This window comes from Coturnix japonica, chromosome 2 (genome assembly GCF_001577835.2).
Source record: "Coturnix japonica isolate 7356 chromosome 2, Coturnix japonica 2.1, whole genome shotgun sequence".
NCBI lineage: Eukaryota > Metazoa > Chordata > Aves > Galliformes > Phasianidae > Coturnix > Coturnix japonica.
Genome location: NC_029517.1, coordinates 38,597,547 through 38,616,507, shown reverse-complemented (window position 1 = coordinate 38,616,507; position 18,961 = coordinate 38,597,547). Strand labels below are relative to the sequence as shown.

General features: G+C 36.8%; 1 protein-coding gene across 2 annotated transcripts in view; it reads left to right on the top strand.

The window, feature by feature from the left end:
- The window catches only part of CPNE4 (copine 4), a 198,676-nt gene that overhangs the window by 153,165 nt on the left and 26,550 nt on the right, over positions 1–18,961 (top strand). For both annotated transcript variants that reach the window (XM_015854074.2, XM_015854075.2), the window contains exons 8-11: positions 1,187–1,285; positions 8,629–8,715; positions 9,272–9,331; positions 13,074–13,207. In XM_015854074.2, the coding sequence (XP_015709560.1) occupies positions 1,187–1,285; positions 8,629–8,715; positions 9,272–9,331; positions 13,074–13,207 (380 nt within the window). The remainder of the gene's footprint in view (positions 1–1,186; positions 1,286–8,628; positions 8,716–9,271; positions 9,332–13,073; positions 13,208–18,961) is intronic.

The window sequence follows — 18,961 nt, the reverse complement described above, 5'->3', positions numbered from 1 at the left end:
CCCTGGTGGAGTTTGTGATCTGGAGGAATGCAGGGCTGTCAAGAAGTAGAGTCAGGACCCTGAAATTCAGGAGAGCAAAATTCCGGCTGCTCAAGGAGCTGTTGGGTGGGATTCCCTGGGAAGGTGTTTTTAAGGGCATAGGAACAGAACAGAGCATACAGCTCCTAAAGACACCCTTCTGGAAGCACAAGAGCTCTCTAATCCTCAGCAGAAGAAATCAAGCAGAGGAGGCAAGCAAAGAGCAAGGAGCCCCACCAAGTCTGGAGTTCACTTGAATTCTCTCCCAAGTCCAAGAGCTATTTACTTTCAGGGTTAAACACTTGAAGGTCTGTAGAGCAATTGGCTGCAGGAAACCTGTTGGTTAAACTTTGTCTCTGTGATGGTGATGGTTTCCACAGAGGGGAAGTTCCTGTAGAAGACGTGAAGTCCTGCATTCTTGTCAGGCAGGATGGAGCGGGCCTCTGGTGGCATGGGCTGGCAGGGGCTGTCCACCTGCAGCATGGACAAGGGGGAATGGTTTTTAACTGAGATGAGGAGATTTGGGTTAGATATTAGGATGAAGTCATACAGAGGATGGTGATGCACTGGAACTGGTTTCCCAAAGTGGTTGTGGATGGCCCATCCCTGGAGGCTTTGAAGACCAGGCTGGATGTGGCTGTGGGCAGACTGGTTTGGTGGCTGGCAATCTGGCCCACAGCACTGGGGCTGTGACTAAATGTGGTCCTTTTCAACTCAGCCCATTCTTTGATTCTGTGACATCATGACCGCAACACTAGTGTCCTGAATAGTGATTGATATTTATAAAGCACTTTAGAGAGGTATGTTGATCCTAATTCTGGACACAATTTCAACATAAACATGCAAATACACATGGATAGTATCTTGTATTTTTACACCTAGCTAAAAGATGAATGCTTTGTTTTCCATAATATATAAACTTGCTTTCATCAGCCAACTCCATAACACATAGCTGTCAGTTGCAAGCTGTGTTGTGATTCCGCTAGTCATTTCATTTTTATCTGGACAAGAATATGTTTTGAATATCACTGGTGATTTTCTTCTAGATAGCACATTCTATTGTATGCATATCAAGTTTCTGTGCTGTTTTGTTTTTGTTTTTTTTTTAGTAAAGCTTATTTTTTATTTGAAGAAAAATGCAGTCTTCTTTTCCTTTTTATCTCTCCAGTGCATAGTTTGGGACTGGGATTCCAATGGAAAACATGACTTCATTGGAGAATTTAGCTCAACTTTCAAGGAAATGCGAGGAGCAATGGAAGGGAGACAGGTAGGTGGAAACAATTCAAGCACTGTCAGTATATAAGCTTTGAGAATCAGTGTTTCTGATCCATTTCTGTTATGCTGCAAATGACAGTGCCTCTTTTTTTCCTTGGAAGTAAAGTCATCCTGTTTATCTCCTGTATATTTTAATGTTACTACATGATAATCCAAAAATGCAGAAAGCAGCCTATCTTGTAGCTCTCTGTCTGAAATAATTAGACTGTTTTTCACAGGTATTTCTGCAAACATTTGTTTCTTTTGAGCCTAATACATGCTTTCTATTGAGTACTGTGCTGTTATGGTAAAGCATAGGTACAAGGTACTCAAAGAATTCCCCAGCTGGCCTATAGTCCTTTATTGTATGAGGGTTATTCTCCATTTTTCTCCATTTTTCTTTATTTCTCATGTGCAGCACTGATTGCTCCCAGCTCTAACTTGAACCTATCAGGATGAACATAATTGATTTCTTAAATGTCTCATGAATTACAGCCCTAAGGGAAAATAAATGTTAGCTTATTAATAATTTCCCTTCTTTATGTCAGCCTGATCTTTTAAAATTGAAGTTGATGGTAATTATTGAATATGATAAATGATTTGGCATATATAATTCCATAAATGGTTATTTCTTATTATTGCTTAACCCTGAAGGTGTTTTGAGAAATTTTCTGTGGGGGAATTTAAAATGTTGTTTTTCTAATCTACTCACATTTGTAGTGACTGCTTCATGGTGATCTCAAAACTAAACAGAAATGTCTAATAAACTTTGTCTGGGCTTTACATTAGGTAGCAAAGAGTCAGAAAGTGTTTAATAGGTGTAGCAGTCAGGCTGTTCCTTAGGTCAAGAAATGCTAGTTGTTCTAGTTATCTTTAGTTGATGTTCAGATGTTTAGTGTGTGTTGCTTATGTATGTAAAATACCACTGATACATATATCAGTCATATATTAACCTACTATAAATAAGTCAATATAAGATTAACTATTTCCAGAGAGAATAACATTAACAACATCACTGTTATGATGGCGCCTTAATTTTGTATGCAAGTGACTATGGCTGGAATATAAGCAGGATGAAAGTGGTAGAATGTGCATATTTCCAATGTAAACATTTTCAAAACATCATTGCAGTCCTTTCCAAATGAGCAGCTTGTTGGCCAAGACAAGAGATTTTCCATCCAGAGCACCAGGAATGTCTGTGAAAAGTGATATATGCTTTTTTTTTTTCTGATAAGGAAGCAGTGGACCCTTCTTATCACCATGTAGTGAAAAGGGTGGTTACTCAGTCAGAAGGATGAGAAGTTAGTATAGTCATTGGTCAGTTCTTACTCTAATCTGTATACATTCACAGAGTAGTATCAGAGAATGGTCCAGGAATACTTTGATGTAGCACAGTGCTGTAAGTGCCTGAATCTTTCCATTGCTAAGAGCCTGCCATTTGTCATTCTGCAGGCTGCCTTTCACCTCTAACATCATGGTCTGCTTTTCATGGTGGATGTGCACAATTTCTCCTCCATAGTCCTAAGCCATTGCAACGTTATTTCTCCCTTGATGCTTTTATTCCGTGTTTCTTGTGCAGTTACTTTATGGGCTTGTACCTGCAAAACCTGATGCTGTTATAGATGGTTATCATGGGATACAATTGCCACTAGTGTGAAACTCAGACCTTCTGCCCACATCTCTTTTTTAAGCCCTGTTTTGTAGTCTATTACAGAAGAAAATAAGATTTAATGGATAAGGTAGTATGTTATAGCCTTTTAAAAATGGCTATAACAGCATCTAATATTAAATATTATATAAAAATGCAAATAAATAAATATGTGTACAAGTTCCAGATGGCACTTGCCACTTGATGAACGTGAGCTTCGTTCAGCATTAGTATCACATTAGTCAAAAATGATCAGTAGACAGCCTGAGCAGTCCTGATGAAAACAGTATAGCTATTTTGGAGAAGGTATTGCAGGGGAATCGTGTATTGTACCAGAAAAGTACTTCATTTAGTAGCCCATATCCGTTGTCTTCCTGACTGGACAATGGAGAGCAATTACCACACTCCTTTTTCTTTTCCCCTTCTTTCTGTCTCTCCCTCCCTCTTCCTCTCTCCTTTTTTCGCTATTCCTCATAACTATTGCTGCTAAAGTCAGTGTATGCCATTGGTTGTGGGCCCCATACATACATGTGTTTGTCTAAGCATCCTTTGTGCAACATGACATAACATGATTTGCATTTGTTGTTTTTCTCTTCAGTTTTATTTCTCTCCAAAGAAAAAACTTATACAACAGTGTTTACTTTGAATAAGAGGGTTTAGTCAACCTTGATGGCAATTTACATTCAGCTGGATGAGTTGTTAAGTATTTCTAATAACAACAGCCACATCAAAGAAATGTAATTATGCGTGGGTGAGGAAAGGGATAGGTTAGATGGTCTTTCTTAGAAGAGATTTTAGAAGAGATTTTTTCCTAGCCTCTGACAGTTCTAAGTCTTATGTTCAGCATCTCCTACATTCCAGAATTGATTATTTACTCTGTCACAATCTTGGCGTGAGAAAACACAGTAAGAAGAGGTCCATTAATTTTTGTGACAGAATTTTTTAAGTGAAATACTTAAAGTTTATTGTATGCCTTGGTTTACTTTCAAATATATGCACTATAGTTTTTTTGTTTGATTGTTTTTTCAGTGTGTGGCAGTTTTACAATATTAATTTGCCAGACACTGTAAAACAAGGCAAGAAAAACTTTATAAAAATTAAAGGCTCTTAAAGCTGTTCATAATTAAAAGGGGAAAAAAAAAGTCTATTAATGATAAAACCATAGGGATTTGGGGGAAAAAAGGTGCAGAAAAAGAAACCACCTGGATCCTCATGCCATACAGCAGTTATGTAAGTGAAAAATCTGTTCCTTTATTACAAAAAAAAAAAAAAAAAAAGGATGCATGTATGTATGCACGCACACAGAAAGGGAAGGGGAAAAAAAAGCCCTGCTGTGCTTCCCATCTCTACCGCTATTCCACAAAGATGATTGGAGGGCTGGAGCACATCTCCTGTGAAGAAAAGGAGAGGGATCTGGGGTTGTTTTAGCTTGGTGAAGTCTCTGAGTAGACTTCATTGTGGCCCTCAAGTAATTCAAGAGAGCTTTTAAAGAGGAAGGAGACTGACCTGATAGTGATAGGACAAGGGAGAACAGCTTTAAACTAAGAGAGGGGAAATTTATGTTAGATGCTAGGAATAAATTTTCTCAGAAGATGTTGAAGCACTGGAACAGGTTGCCCAGGGAAGCTGTGGATGACTTATTCCTGGAGATATTCAAGGCCAGACTAGATGAGGCCTTGGGCAGCTTGATCCAGTAAGTGGCAGCCCTACCCACAGCAGGGAGTTTGGAACTAGATGATCTTTAAGGTCCATTCCAACTCACGATATTCTGTGATTAGCAGCTCCTGTGGCCCTGAAGAGGGCAACAAAGGGCTTGTAAGAGGGTGCAGCTATGTGAGACATCTCCCACATCTGTGTGGTTAATACAGCAGTGGTGCCACCTCAGGAATGTGAGTGAGGCTTGGCCTTTGCTGAGGAAGCATGAAACATTCTGGTTTTCACATAGTTCCCCAGCTGCAAGTTTCCATAGGAAACTTCTCCTGTTGAATAAAACCAGATCTTTTGGTTTTTTTTGATGGTTATCATTCCGAGTCAGAAGAGGAAAAACTAAAAACATCCAGTCCTCTTGTGTAGACTGGCAACAGGAATGAATTAGCATTTCAGGCAGGAGGAGTTGTAGTTTGCTTAGAAGTGATTTGCTTTTCTTGAGGCATCGGGAAAAGATAATTCAGGATATAATGCCACCTACTATTGATTTTTTTTTTTATTATTTTTTGCCCTGTCCATTAGAGTGCGTCTCCTTTGTCATTTACAAGCTATGCAATTTGTTGCAAGAGCTGTATATGAAAGAAACAAGGGATAACTGAAAGAATTGCCAGGGAGATCAGAAAATATGCTGATGTTAACCAAAGCTCTGCTATAGCACTCTAGTTCTTTCCTCATGGCCCACATGATCTCCTAATGTGGAAACACAGTGTACAAGAGAAAACAACTTCTCTGTATCGTGATTTCTCTTGCCATAGGGTACATGAAGCCCTCCTGACACCTTCATTTCTCTGAATAGCTTGTGCTGTCCACATAGAATGCTTGCCTGTGTTTAATCACCACTGCTTCTCTTCACTGGTATGCAGAATAGGTGGTTACATCATAGACTCTTCTCTTCTGAGGGTTTAGTAAAATAATGGATGAAGATGCTTAGCTGCAGAGAGCAACATCACCCATTGAGTGATGTGTCTTCATTACAGCAAAGCAAGTTTTAGGCCCATCCACATCTCAGTATTAGTTTGCTGACATTTACTGAGGAATAGATGGATGGAGTTTGTTTTATACTCAGAAATTCTTCACACAGTGGTTTAAGTGTCATGGTATGAAAGAAACACCAAAACAGTATAGTATAGGGTTTTCATTACCAACATTTGAAGGAGTACTTATATTAAATTGATGGGAGATATTTAAAACCAGGCAGTTTCTGTTTCAGACTTACTGTGGTGTTTGGCAGGGAAAGAGCTTGTATAGCTCAGAGCTGCCAAGCTTTCGGAGGAAATGTTAAGTGACTTTTGGAGATGAATCCAAATTTCACAATGTTTACCATTAGTGTCAGATTGCAGACTCTTGCATTGGTTTCCATTCAGCTGAAAAGTTAATTTAAGAGACAAAAATGAATCAATTAAAAGCAATGTCAGATACCAAATCAATACAGGGAATGTAGGAACAGACTGAAAATTGATTATGTCCTCACAGTACAAGCAAAAATATTTCAAAATTGTTTTGCATTTTTAATTACCTACTTAGAGCTGGTTAATGAATTCCAATCCTTTTGGAAGAGCTGGTAGATGTGACAAGGTCTTTTCAGGGCATTTCCATCAAATGATGCATGTCACATCTTCAACTTGGACTGTGGGAATGGCCAAGGTCAGAACCACATCTTGATAGGTTAGTAAAGATAAGAGAGTTTCATGTAGAAACCCACTCATGAACTGGGGAGGAATTTCTCCCTCCTCTCTCCTCTTCTTCCCTTCCCTTAATAAAAATATTTAATAGCTGCAAATTATTTCTTTTTTTCTGTTTTTCCAAAAAACAAAAAAACAAAAAAAAAAAACCAACCCAACATTTATATTAATTTGCTACTCAGTTCTTTCTGTTTCTTTCTTATCCACATCTGCCAATGGCATGTTAGTGACTTATATGGAATGTTTTAATACACTTAAGAACATAATGTTTATATTATATAAATATAATAATGGCATGAATATAAATATTATATAAATATTTATATAAATATAATAAATAGAAATATATTTATATTAGGCTTAAGTAGTTCTTCTGCACAGTGTAGGGGTTTATACAGGCCAGGCATTCTTTAAACACACACCTTGAAAAGTGCTCCTATTAATGGGTGATAATATTAAGGAAGCATACCTTGGATATTCAGGGGAAAGCCATGAAGTCTCTCCAGTGTAGTTAAGAGTGAAAGGGAGGAACACAAATCCTGATTCCTATTTATTCTTTTTATTCACTGTATTACGATGTCCTTATAACATAGAGATAGCACAGTTTTTTTGTAGGAATGCTTCCAATAAGTTTTGAGGTAACTGCGTGCTAAGCCATCTTGCCAGACAGCAGTGTATCAAAACATGGGCAGTGATTTTGCTTTACTGTCAGATTGCTTTCCTAAATAATGAGCTTGTTGCACTCTTGTGTTGTGTTGCAATGAATTCTGTGTAGCTGAAAAGATGTGCTTTCATTTCTTGAGCGTGACTGCTTCTCCTGAGGAGAGAAAAAAAAGTTCATGGAGGATTTCCCCTGCACATGTGGGCCCATGTCTGTCTGTCTTCTCAATTGGAAAATTCATTTCACAAGACAAATAATTCAGCTGTAGGCTAACTAGGCGAGCAAGCAGATGTGCTTTTTTTTGTCTTTTCCCATTCTTGGCTCTGTTACATCACTCCAGAAACAACGATGAAAATACTCATCCTCCCAGGTGCAAAAAAGTCTCATATTGCTTTGGAGCCATATGTTTTGCATTCCCTGTTTTTGACATTCAAGAGAAGCCCCAAATTTTAAATACTTCAGAGACATCCAAATAATTGCTGTTAGGCGGTAGTTTGAAGCTCACTGCAGCTGTTCATAAAGTAGAAGTGATTTTACATGCTCAAATTGCTCAGACAAATAAAATATGAAGTTCTTCACTATAGACAAAGCATTGTAATGTTTAGACCTGTTTTATTTCCAAGTATGACAGGGAATTTTAGGTAGTAGAGCAACCAAGTCCTCCTGGGGATATTGTTTGTTTTACCCGGCATCTTGTTAGAGCTCATGTTTTCTCCCAGCATTTGGAAACAACCCCCTGGAAGACAATAGGTGTATTCTTACCCTTATTTAATAACACGTCACACTTACAAATCTGGATTTAAAAATACAGATGTATGCTTGTACACGCGAATATCTATTTTGCTCCTGCAGTAACACGTGAATAATAATGTAGTAATTAGACATCAGGGTCTGAATGTTTGGTCTTATCAATCTGTTTGAAACCAGAGAAGGCAGAACATCTGGAGTGAAAAGTAAGACTCTCAGAGATATTATGGTGGGAACAAGGTAACATGTTTCAGTAACAAAATAAAACTATTTTGCTATAGAAAGAAAACTAATCAGAAAATTTCCCAAAGTATATTCTGAGGGATTATTTTCAAATGTTAAACTGTTAAATCTTTAATCAGCTACTTCTTCTTTTCATGTTTTAGTAATTTTTCTTAACTTTTTGATTTACCATCAGACTTAAAGAAGAATATATTATTCTCTTTCAATAGTGAGTGATACAATGTCTGATCAGAATTTCTCTCATCTTGAGTTTTATAAACACCAGTTATGATATATAGGCAGTTTTGTAGTTAAAATAATGCATCAGACTGCTCCCTTGTTTACTTTCATTTATATTTAGTTCCTCCTTTCTTTTCTTTTCTTAAATAATCTCAAAAGATCCTCAGACTTCCTCACGTAACACCTGAACCTACTGTTGACACTGGAAGGTGACAACACATAAATGTAGGTATCTCACTCAGTTCTTTGTCCACATACACACACTGGAAGATAGGTGTTTGCCTTGGGATCTTTTCTGTTGAATCTCTACATAGTGTTGTATTATTCTCTTCTGTGTGCAACATTATTGACAGGATTTAGTAAACCGTGGAAATCAGATGTTGCCATCTTTATTAATTATTTGATGTCTACACTAATTTTACTTCATGCAGTGACTTCTATTCACTCAGGTACAATGGGAATGCATTAACCCCAAGTACAAAGCAAAGAAGAAGAGTTACAGGAACTCAGGCATCGTTATCCTTAACCAGTGCAAGGTATTTGTGTTCATTTTCTGTTTCTTTCCTAAACTTTCAGGAGTTAATGGTGTTTGAAAATGTAGATTACAAATTGGAACTGTGTAAAGAATAGCAATAAAAACTGATCCACTAAAAATGTAAAGACAAGGACTTGAATCCTAAAAGTAAGCTAACTGTCCTAAGCATCCCCTCTCCCTACTGTTGTGAGTTGGCAGTACTAAACTCTTACGTCTATCAGCTTGCCAAATGGCCTTCATTATGTTACCCTTCCAACCCTTTGAACTATCTTTGAATTGTCCTTGCTCCTCCTAACCCAACAGCAAAATTCCCATTGACTACCCACTGAGAAGAAGCAGAGACTGGTTCTGTTTTTTGTATGAATTTACCCTTCTGTATTTTTAGAATAATTTGTATATTTTCTCTCTTTATAGTTTTGTTCATTTCTCCAATTCTTCCTTCACCTTATTTTCAGTTGGTCTCTCCCTTCTTTCAGTTTACTTTATTCAGGCAGTTCGAGGCTCTGATGTTTTAGCAGCGCTCAGTTAATTTAAGTATCTTGATTTCTTATCTGCAGATCCACAAGATGCATTCTTTCTTAGATTATATAATGGGAGGCTGCCAAATACAGTTTACAGTAAGTGTCTTAATTCTACAACTTGTTTTAAAGAAAGGGAATCCTCTTAGATACTGATTCATCACTTTCCCAAAGAGAATATTCTTACGTGCCTTTAGTAAATTATTAATGTATTCAAAGATATGTATTATGCCCAGAAAATGAATCTTGGTTAATGCGCTAGGATTTTCTTGCACATACTGATATACTATATGTTTTACATCAAATACAATTGTGTTACAAAAAATAAAGGTGAGAAGCTAAGCGAGTTTTTAACATAAGTAGAACACAGCAGTATTTAAATAGCTTTTATATCTATCTGACTGATAGTATTGCCTCTATAATATTTTATATTGTTTGTATATATCATGAGTTTTTTATGTTTTTGCTGCACTAAGCTTTAAATGAGGTTCATCACAGTTTATCTGAGAAGTCAGGAGTTCCTGCATATTGTCTTATACTCAGTGTACACGTTCTAAAGCATTTGCATGTGATTTGCTTTGGGTTATCTGAGGAAACAGGACAGGGTTGTTGAAATGAAGCAAAACCATTGATAATGTGTAAGTTAAACAGAATGATCTGCAGGAATGGGCAGTGTGCACATAAAGATGATGAAAAATCCACCATGCTGTGAGTCATAGAAATCCCTAAATAACTGCTGAGTTTAGTAGTGGGTCTACCAGCTACAGTGTTGTTTAATTTCATCACCACCAGTTTTCAACCTACATAGAATCAGGAGGAGCTGTTGTGGATATCTGTGTGCCTATAGCTCTGTTTGTTCATAACCTAGTTCACAAGCTGAGTGTTTGCATGTTTTACTTCTTCGTGCCTCTTCTGCACCAGGACCCACAGTGATAGCACAGACTGCTTGTGAACCTTGTTACTGCCTCCAGAAATATATCAGAGCTGTTCTTGTGGGCACTGAAGCATAAAGGTGCAACCTACAGGGAAGATACTCACTGTTCTCTTGCTTTCTGCATACATTATATGGTCTCCTTTTCGTATAGGCCTACCTTGGTTAATTCAGACCACTGCAACAGAGTCAACCTACTCTTTCCATCTTCTCAAATTTCCACTTCTTTTGATTGGAATGGTGCATTGGATCTGGAATTCTTTACAACTGTCCTATTGCTTCTACTGTTGCAGTTGCCTTAATGTTAATGACATTTGTAAGGATTTAATGCCATGCACAGGTATTACAGTGCTGCTGGAATGTAAAAGGGCACGCAAGGGAGGGAAATGGGAATGCTAAGCATAGATTTTGTAACAAAAAAAACCCACTATAGTATGATGTACCTGCTAATTTGAGGCGCTAACAAGGGCTTTGTTAACATGCTGTGTTTTTGGGATACTTTGTGGGAATGTAGTTTGTAGTTATAAAGAATGCCTCTAAAAAATGCAAGTAAACTTTCCTTTCACTTTAAAATCATTTATTAAGAATCCTTAGTCTGCAGAGATCAATAGTGCTGATTCCAGACTGTTACTTTTATGCAGTGGTTATTGCAACACGCCATATCTCCTATCAGACAGTGTTCCCTGCTGCAGGAGAGATGTTCATAAGCTGACAGTGCAAATGGGTCTGTAGTTAGAAGACATTTTCATCACTTTAGAAAGGATGTGTAACGTGCATAAAGGGAACTGTAATAGAAAGATAGATTGGAAAGATTCTCTCTTAGACAGGTCATGGTATTGGACCTGCTGAGTCTTTGCTGACAGATCTAGCAAGAGATCCTGGCTGTGTAAGATGTTTTCAGTGTGTTGAAAATCACCCTTTTAGCAATGATGTGAAAAAGATGTGTAGGAGTTATTACTATGTTATTTTCACATTTAGGTATGGGAAGATGACTGGTACGTTTGAACCAAAATAAAGATACACCAATGACAATCAAATATATCCATTTTAAGAAAGAGTTCTGTTTTGCTGACCACAAGACTAACTAATTTGTGGTATTAGCATAGTAAAAACAAGCTGTTAACAGTTCTACAGATGTGACCTTTCCTTCTCTGTCATATAGTGAATTTTTTGCATTTCCTGTAATCAGGACAAAGATGTAAGTTTAAAATAATACCTGATTCACATTTTTAAGAAAGGCATGTATTGTTAAGAATACATTTGAACACCTTGGCTATCTAGCTAAGCTAATGCATGCTGTTATCTGTGCATTTATCATAGTTTTCACAAATCGCTAGTGTTTCTTGGTCGTTTATGGCAGCTGTGGCACAGATAGTTACATCTATGCAGGCAGGTTCAAACCTGAGGGGGTTTCTCTGAATTTATTCAAGTTAAAAATCAATCTGTTATTTTGGGAAAAAATGTTCTATGTGGAAAACTACCGGGCTCGATGCTTCAGTGCATGAGCAATGAATAGGGAAGGCAAAGTGAAAGATTACTTTATCAAGCTTACATCTCCTCGCTGTCGGGCATGGGAGGATTTCCAGGCTACCCAGAGGCCTCTTAGACATGTTTTTATTCAGCCAAGAGTTAGAGGTAGAAAACCAGAGAAGGTGGGGAAAAGCCATATGGGACTGATGCAGTGTGATTTTTCTCTTTTAGCTTCTCACAACAGCAACAAAAAAAGTTTCAGGTCTGTGTCTGTTTTTCAGGGAGAATGGAAATTTTATGTTTCATTTTCATTTTATAGCCAAGTAAAATAGTCCTGCCTGTGCCAAGCAGACTTCAGCTGAGGAAGGTACACGTTTGCAGAGGCAAGCTAGGACTTTCTTTATGCAGCCCTCGGTAAAGTTCTCAACATCACAGTAAAACTGCAAATTGAACTCACTGCATTTGTAGCTATCAAAGGTGCTGGTATAAATGGGTTTTTGGAGGAAGAAGTCACTGAGCAAAACTGAAAGGAAGTTTGTAAATTGCATTGTTGATTTGAGGAGACTCTACAGTTTTCTTGTTGCTCCTCTTCAGAAATCCTAGAAAGCAGCATTAGAAATTCAGGAAGGGGCTTCTGAATACATGCTGATCATATCACAGAAAAATAAGTGTGAGAGTCTATCTTCAGTGAGGAGGATAAAGACTTTTTTAAAAGGGAGAAATTAATTTTTAAAAGATACTTTAATATTTGTTTCTGCATTGAATGCTTCCCACAAACTCCAATAAGCCTTTTCAGCACAAAACTCTATGCAGGACTAAAGCTTAATTTTTGCCCTGCAGCTCACCTTTAAGCTTACCATCATCTATGAAATTGGGAGGGTTAATTATTTAACACTTAGAAGACACTATGAAGATTAAAATAAAATAAACCAAAAATGTACCGCACAGAGAGTATTTACTGTGGACAGGACAAGTACTACTACAGACAGAAGTTTTAAAATTTATAAGAAATGTTCCTGAAATTAATTAGGAAATTAATGAATGGCGTCAGTGGGATTTTTAACTCTTGAGGGACAATTTTGCTGTGTAGCATTTATGTCCTCAATATTACCTGAGCTGGAAGAAATAAATTAAACTTCAGAAACTAGAGGTCGTTTGATTCATTTATGTTAGAACATAACTCTCCACATGGAATAATTACGCAGCTCATTCTTTCCTAATTATGCCATTTTAGTTTTATGAGCTCTTATTTTATAAGTTGACGTATTCTTTTAGTAGTATTTATTGATATTACTCTAATTCAGATTTGATCAAGTATGCTGTTCAATGACCTATGCTTTAAGGTTGCAGAAAACTCTTTCTGGTAAAGATGAATGGTTGGTGTAGGTATCCTCCTGCCCAGAGCAGCACCACAGCACACTGACTTTTCTTCTGTTCCAGGTAGCTATAGATTTCACTGCATCAAATGGTGATCCTAGGAACAGCTGCTCACTGCACTACATTCACCCCTATCAACCCAATGAATACTTGAAGGCTTTGGTAGCTGTTGGGGAGATTTGCCAAGACTATGACAGGTAAATAACTACATTTGATAACAAAGTTGTCTTTAGTCAGTGTTTTCACAGCAGGAAATCCATGACTGCCTGTTGCCAGCTGCAGCAGGTCCGTGGTTAGTCACTTAAGAGAAATGACTACATGACAGAAAGATTAGTGTGTCTTAACACACTGTTAACAGTGACAGTGGGTTTTGATTAGCTTCGTAATAAAAGGTCTGGCTCCTGGCTGTTTGGCTGTTTCATGTGCTAAGCTTGAGGTTTGTATTCACATGCCAGAATTGCATGTTTTAGTGGATTTTTCATTAGAATTAAACTTGAAGCCTGTTTTACAGATGCTGGCAGCATCCTCTCTGATACACTGTGTGACATAGTTCTGTCCCATTCTACAGGAAAGTTTTACCAAGATTTCAGATTTGAAACTGAATTCTTGCTTACTTAAGCTGCTTAATGACCATGTCTGCCCTTAGAATTAAACCTGTGGTCTTTTTCTTTGTTCTCTTAGCCTGTTGAATATTGCAGTCTTTTCCAAAATAAATATTAAAAGACACTGATAATATGTGCATACAACATGGTGTTAAATAAATAAACAAATACAAGTAATTGGGCCAAACATGCTTTGACTACATTATGTACTTCTGTTGCTTTCAAATAGGCTGCCTGTATTTATCAAATTAATTGCTCATTATTAATCTAATTACCAAGTGCACTTCCTTTAAATGTTCTTTCTTTGTTGATGATGCACAGTATCTTACACAATTGTTCTTTCTAATCTTCTCACATATAATAGACATCCACCCACTGCTTTGCCATGTGTAAATGCTGGATCTCAAAAAAACAACATTATTTCCAGTCAAATTTGATTATATATCCTGTATAAATTGTGGAGTGACTTAATACCCTGGTTTGTATGTGACATGCCACATATGCTAATTATCCTGCTCAGAGGCACTGCCAATTGCATGGTAATTAAAAGCCTTCTCAAGGCACAATGAGTAAAATCCCACCCTGAAACAACATCTGTAAGATTTGATGGTCAAACTTAGTCAACTGGTCTGAGAAAATTAATATTTTATTGTGAGCTGATAATTCCACAGTGATTGTCCACTGATTTAATAATTATTAACAGTATTCCAATGGATTAATATACTTCAAAATGTGCAAAGGTGTAAGAAGTAGGAGCTGGTTCATGCATGCAGATTTTTTTATTATTTTATCATGCAAGGTGTAAGTGTTAAGAAAATGAAATAGAGGAGTGACACAGGCATTTCTGTATGAATATATTAATCACAATTCAGGATTCTTCATCTCAATGTGATGTATTCCAATCAGTATGAAAAATACTTGCCCTTCTGAAAATGAAATCATCAGCTTCATTCTGTTCTATTGTGCTCTAAAAAATTCCTGATTCTGGTAATCAACACAGGTAAGACTCTACAAGCTACGGACTAGGACTAAACAAAAGGCAAAATTTCTTGTCCCAATGCCATGTGTTTGACCCATACACTCTCTCAAGTTGCAACACCATACCAGTTTTGCTATGGACAAGTTAATTCAATGCAGTCAGAGCTTTGTGATAAAAATGCTGGGTGAGGTCCTTTTCTTTAGACTTGTGTTGAATCCAGTAAACCGAAAATGAAACCTTATAATCATGTCTCTAAAGTGGAAAAAGAATTAACAGGAGCAAAACCTTGGCACAGAATAATCAGAAAAACAGGTTCTGCATAAGAATTTGTTTTGTATGTAGTTGCAGCCTTGAGGTATATGAGCATATAGAATCGTATCACAGAATTATCAAGCAAATCTACATTTAAAAGATGATTAAAAAAAAATTAGTTTCAAATTCAGTTGACAAGTTGAAATATATCACAGATCCGTAACTGCTCCAGTGAGCTCAATTATGCTTTAAATGCTGAAGGAGGATTTATGTTCCCATGTTTGGATCAGATAGGAGCTCACGGAACCTAAAGGGTGCTTAAAGGAGGAGTGCTCACTGTTTGTGTTGGCATTTCTTCAGTAGGGTAAAGATGTGAGCCTATAAAGATAGCAAGGCTCTTACCTGGCGTTTTATTGTTTGAGCCTAGCAATCATTTTAGTCCAAACTATTGAAAATCCATTCAAACAAAATTTTCTCATAATCTAGATTTCTGTGTATATCGTACCATCCCTAAGGAGCTAATCCTCCAAGTTAAGTGCTGCCTCACAATCCTTGATACTATGGAATAATCCCAGCTTGTCCAAAAACCCACTATCTGTGTGGCTCAGGAACTCCTGAAACAGTTAAATGAATAGTGTCATTCTGCATAGCTAGACATGAAAGACTAACATCCATTCTTTCATCAGCAACATTCAGAGAATGAGAAATAGGCTTTGATTATTTACCTGATTGTAGAAATGCTGCAGTCATGCAGAAATAGGCCAATCTGATAATGGAAAGGGAAATGGAAAAGCTGTTAACCTGCACAAAAGACTTAATTCTTTTTACATGGTAGAATTATTTCAGGCTTGAACAACATTTGTCATAAGACGGAAGATAAAGTTTGTACCTGATGTTATCAGTGGATTAGCAATAGCAAAAGTGGATCATAAAGGAAGATCATTAGTTTTAAAGAGCTAGGCTTTAAAATATAGTTTGAAATACTGGAAAGGGGAAAATGCATTAAAAACTTATTACTGAAGCTATTGTGTAAAATAAGCAGACAGCTCCATAGAGAATGGAGCTTCATGAATCTCTAAAGAGGACCTAATAAAGCAATAAGTGAGATGTATATATCACCATTGAAACATTTTCACAAGCATTCCTTCTATAAAAGTTTATATCACTAATACAATTTTGACTTGAAATTGAGCAGGTCTATTGAGTCTTTTTTGTAGCACAGAGAAACATAATAAAATGATAAAAAATCATTGGGCGCTGACATATTCAAATATATTTTATCAAAAAGAACTTCTTATGTATTATTCTGTATTTATTCTTATTTAGTACGGACTTATTTGGATCAAAAGTCAAATGAAATGTTTTCTCGCTACCAGCAGTGTAAGCCTCACCAGGATTCTGAATAATCGCTTTACTTGACCAAGACCAAATATGCATGTTTTTCTTCTACGTGTTCTGAACAATGAGTTAACAAGGGTCTGTAAGGCAGGTGAAGTTACAACAGGGAATCTCTTATGTAAGCACATATAGCTGTCTATCTATATGTATATAGGTAGACTATATATATATATATATATATATATATATATGTACTTATACATGTAGAGGTATTCCCATGTGAAGATGGGGCCCCCAGTGCAGGAAGGACATGGAGCTCTTGGAGTGGGTTCAGAGGAGGGCCACTAAGATGATCAGAGGGTTGGAGCACCTCTCTTATGAGGAAAGGTTGAGGGAACTGGGCTTGTTTAGCTTGTGATCCTTTTCAACCCAGGCCATTCTATAATTCTATGATTCTATGATACATATAAGTTAACACTTCACCATGAAGTAGAAAAAGTCATGTATTTTTTTGCTACTGTGTAAGTCCCTCCCTGCAGATCAAAGCCATAAGTCACGATAACAACAGCACACACAGTTTACTAAGATGGCTGGCCCTTTGATTTTGATTATTTGTTTTGCCAGTGCTGGAATACAACCAGCCAGCCATAAGTATATCTCATCTTTCATTCTGCAGTGATAGCAGTCTTTGGCAAAGGAAAATGGAATGAGGCTGAAAAGGGTTTGTTTGTGAGTACAAATGGTGTTACATGCAAGGGGTACTAGAGGCTGAAATACATTATTACAGATTTAAGTGATGGTACCATGCATGAAGCCTGTAACAGGACTTGCATATCTAGTCCTCAATCTGAAATCTGATTTCTGCAGTTAGTAGCTCTCCTTAATCTTCTTATTAAGAATCTCATCATATAACATTAAATATTTATCTTTCTATTAAAACCTCTGTTGTGATTCAGTAAGACACTAGAGTTTATTATCTAATGCCATCAAATTCCAACAAACACTGAAGTATTATGTAAAATAGAGGTGGCACTAAGGTGGAGCTAGGAGTATTACTGAATTTGAACTTTAATGTAAATTGTTCACCCAACACCCAAATGCTAAGCTGCTCAGTATTTCCTTTATACAGACATTATGTGTGATTAATTTTTACACAGTTTTATGTTTCTACATTCATTCATATAGTGGTTTAATAAAAATCACTCAGCAACATAAGTGTTGGCTATTGTGTGGCCAAATCGATTGGAAAAGACAAAAGGTACTTGTATTTTTTCAAATACTTTAAGCATTTGTTGCACTGGGTACTTCCTATTCTAATCTACATACTCAGCTTGTGATACTGTGTTTGTAAAATGATGCCATAAAATTGGTTTTCATTTTATTTGCTTTCGAAACCCAGTTCAAAAATCAGTTCTTCGCTCTTAAAGGTATTGCAGATTTTATTTGTTTGATTGCTTTTTTCCTGGTTTTTTTTTTTGTTTGTTTGTTGTTTTCCAAGAGCCCTTGAAACACATGGAAATTAAATTGTACCTATTTTCAGATGCTAGTGTCCTTTTTCATTTAAGCAAGAGAACTCTAGATTCTCAAGCAGCTCCTTAAAACTGGCATCCACACTAAATCATATATTAGCAAGATACTTGTGTAAAACATGCTTGTCTAGCAACCTCCCCAAAGGCCACTAATGAGCAGAGAGTACATTTTTCTTGCAAAGATCAGAAATAATTTATATGTAGAATATCTATAAAATATTTAGCTGAAAATTACAATTCTGGGCCTCATTTCATGAAAGATAGTAAAGTCCTGAAGGCAGTTTGATTTTGTCAATCATGAATTAATCTGAAATCAATGAATTGCAGCAGTAGCTGATGGCATTCAAAACCTACCAGTTATTTTCTCTTATTCAATATTTTAGAGCTAACTGAGTGCCTTCATTCTGATTGTTCATCATGTTCAAAACTTCCTTCCCTCATACAGTAAAGTGCACCTGAAGATTAAGAAAGAAAAACATGAAAAGAAAAAGGGTTTGCAGTCTAACACATCCCTTTCAGTGAAGAAATGGAAGAAACAAAACAAAACAAAGCGCAGTCGAACTACATTAGGTGAAAGATCCATCTGTCCTAGAAACACATTTTTTAGGGTAGCCAGCTGTGTGAGCAGAAGAAGAGGACAGGATATATGTGATGCACTACATGCTATGGAAGTTCCCAAATTCAAAGGTTGGTATGTACTTAAATGCTGTGTTCTGGATTGAGGCTTTAAGTGGGAAGAAGAATTTCTGGAGTTTAAAACTTACAGTCTGTTCTTTAATCAGGGCCTTGTCCCCAAGCATTAGTTGCCAGGTCATTTGTCCTGAAGCTGTTTCTGGATTTGTCGATGAAGACTGAGTTATTTAGCTTGGCGGGAGGGATCTGAATTAAATACCTTCATGTAACTTGGACAGAGACAAGGACAAAAGCAGAAGCCTGCTTTCATTGAGATGGCAATATAATTATAGTCTATTAAAAATAAGGCAACATACTAATGCCTAGAATAATTAGCACTATATGCGACATTGAATTTTAATGAAATCCCCATGTAGATTCATAGCTGATAAAATTTAATCTAACCACGCAGATCAATAAAGAAAAATATAGTTAATTATTTACCATATCTCTTTATCATTTCAATTACAGAAACAACCTTCCTGGAGGCTGTTAAGCAAAAAAAGCTGATTAACATATCTAAATAAGTTCAAAAACCATGGCAGAAGAGACATGAATCTTTTTATTTAGTGTTTTGGT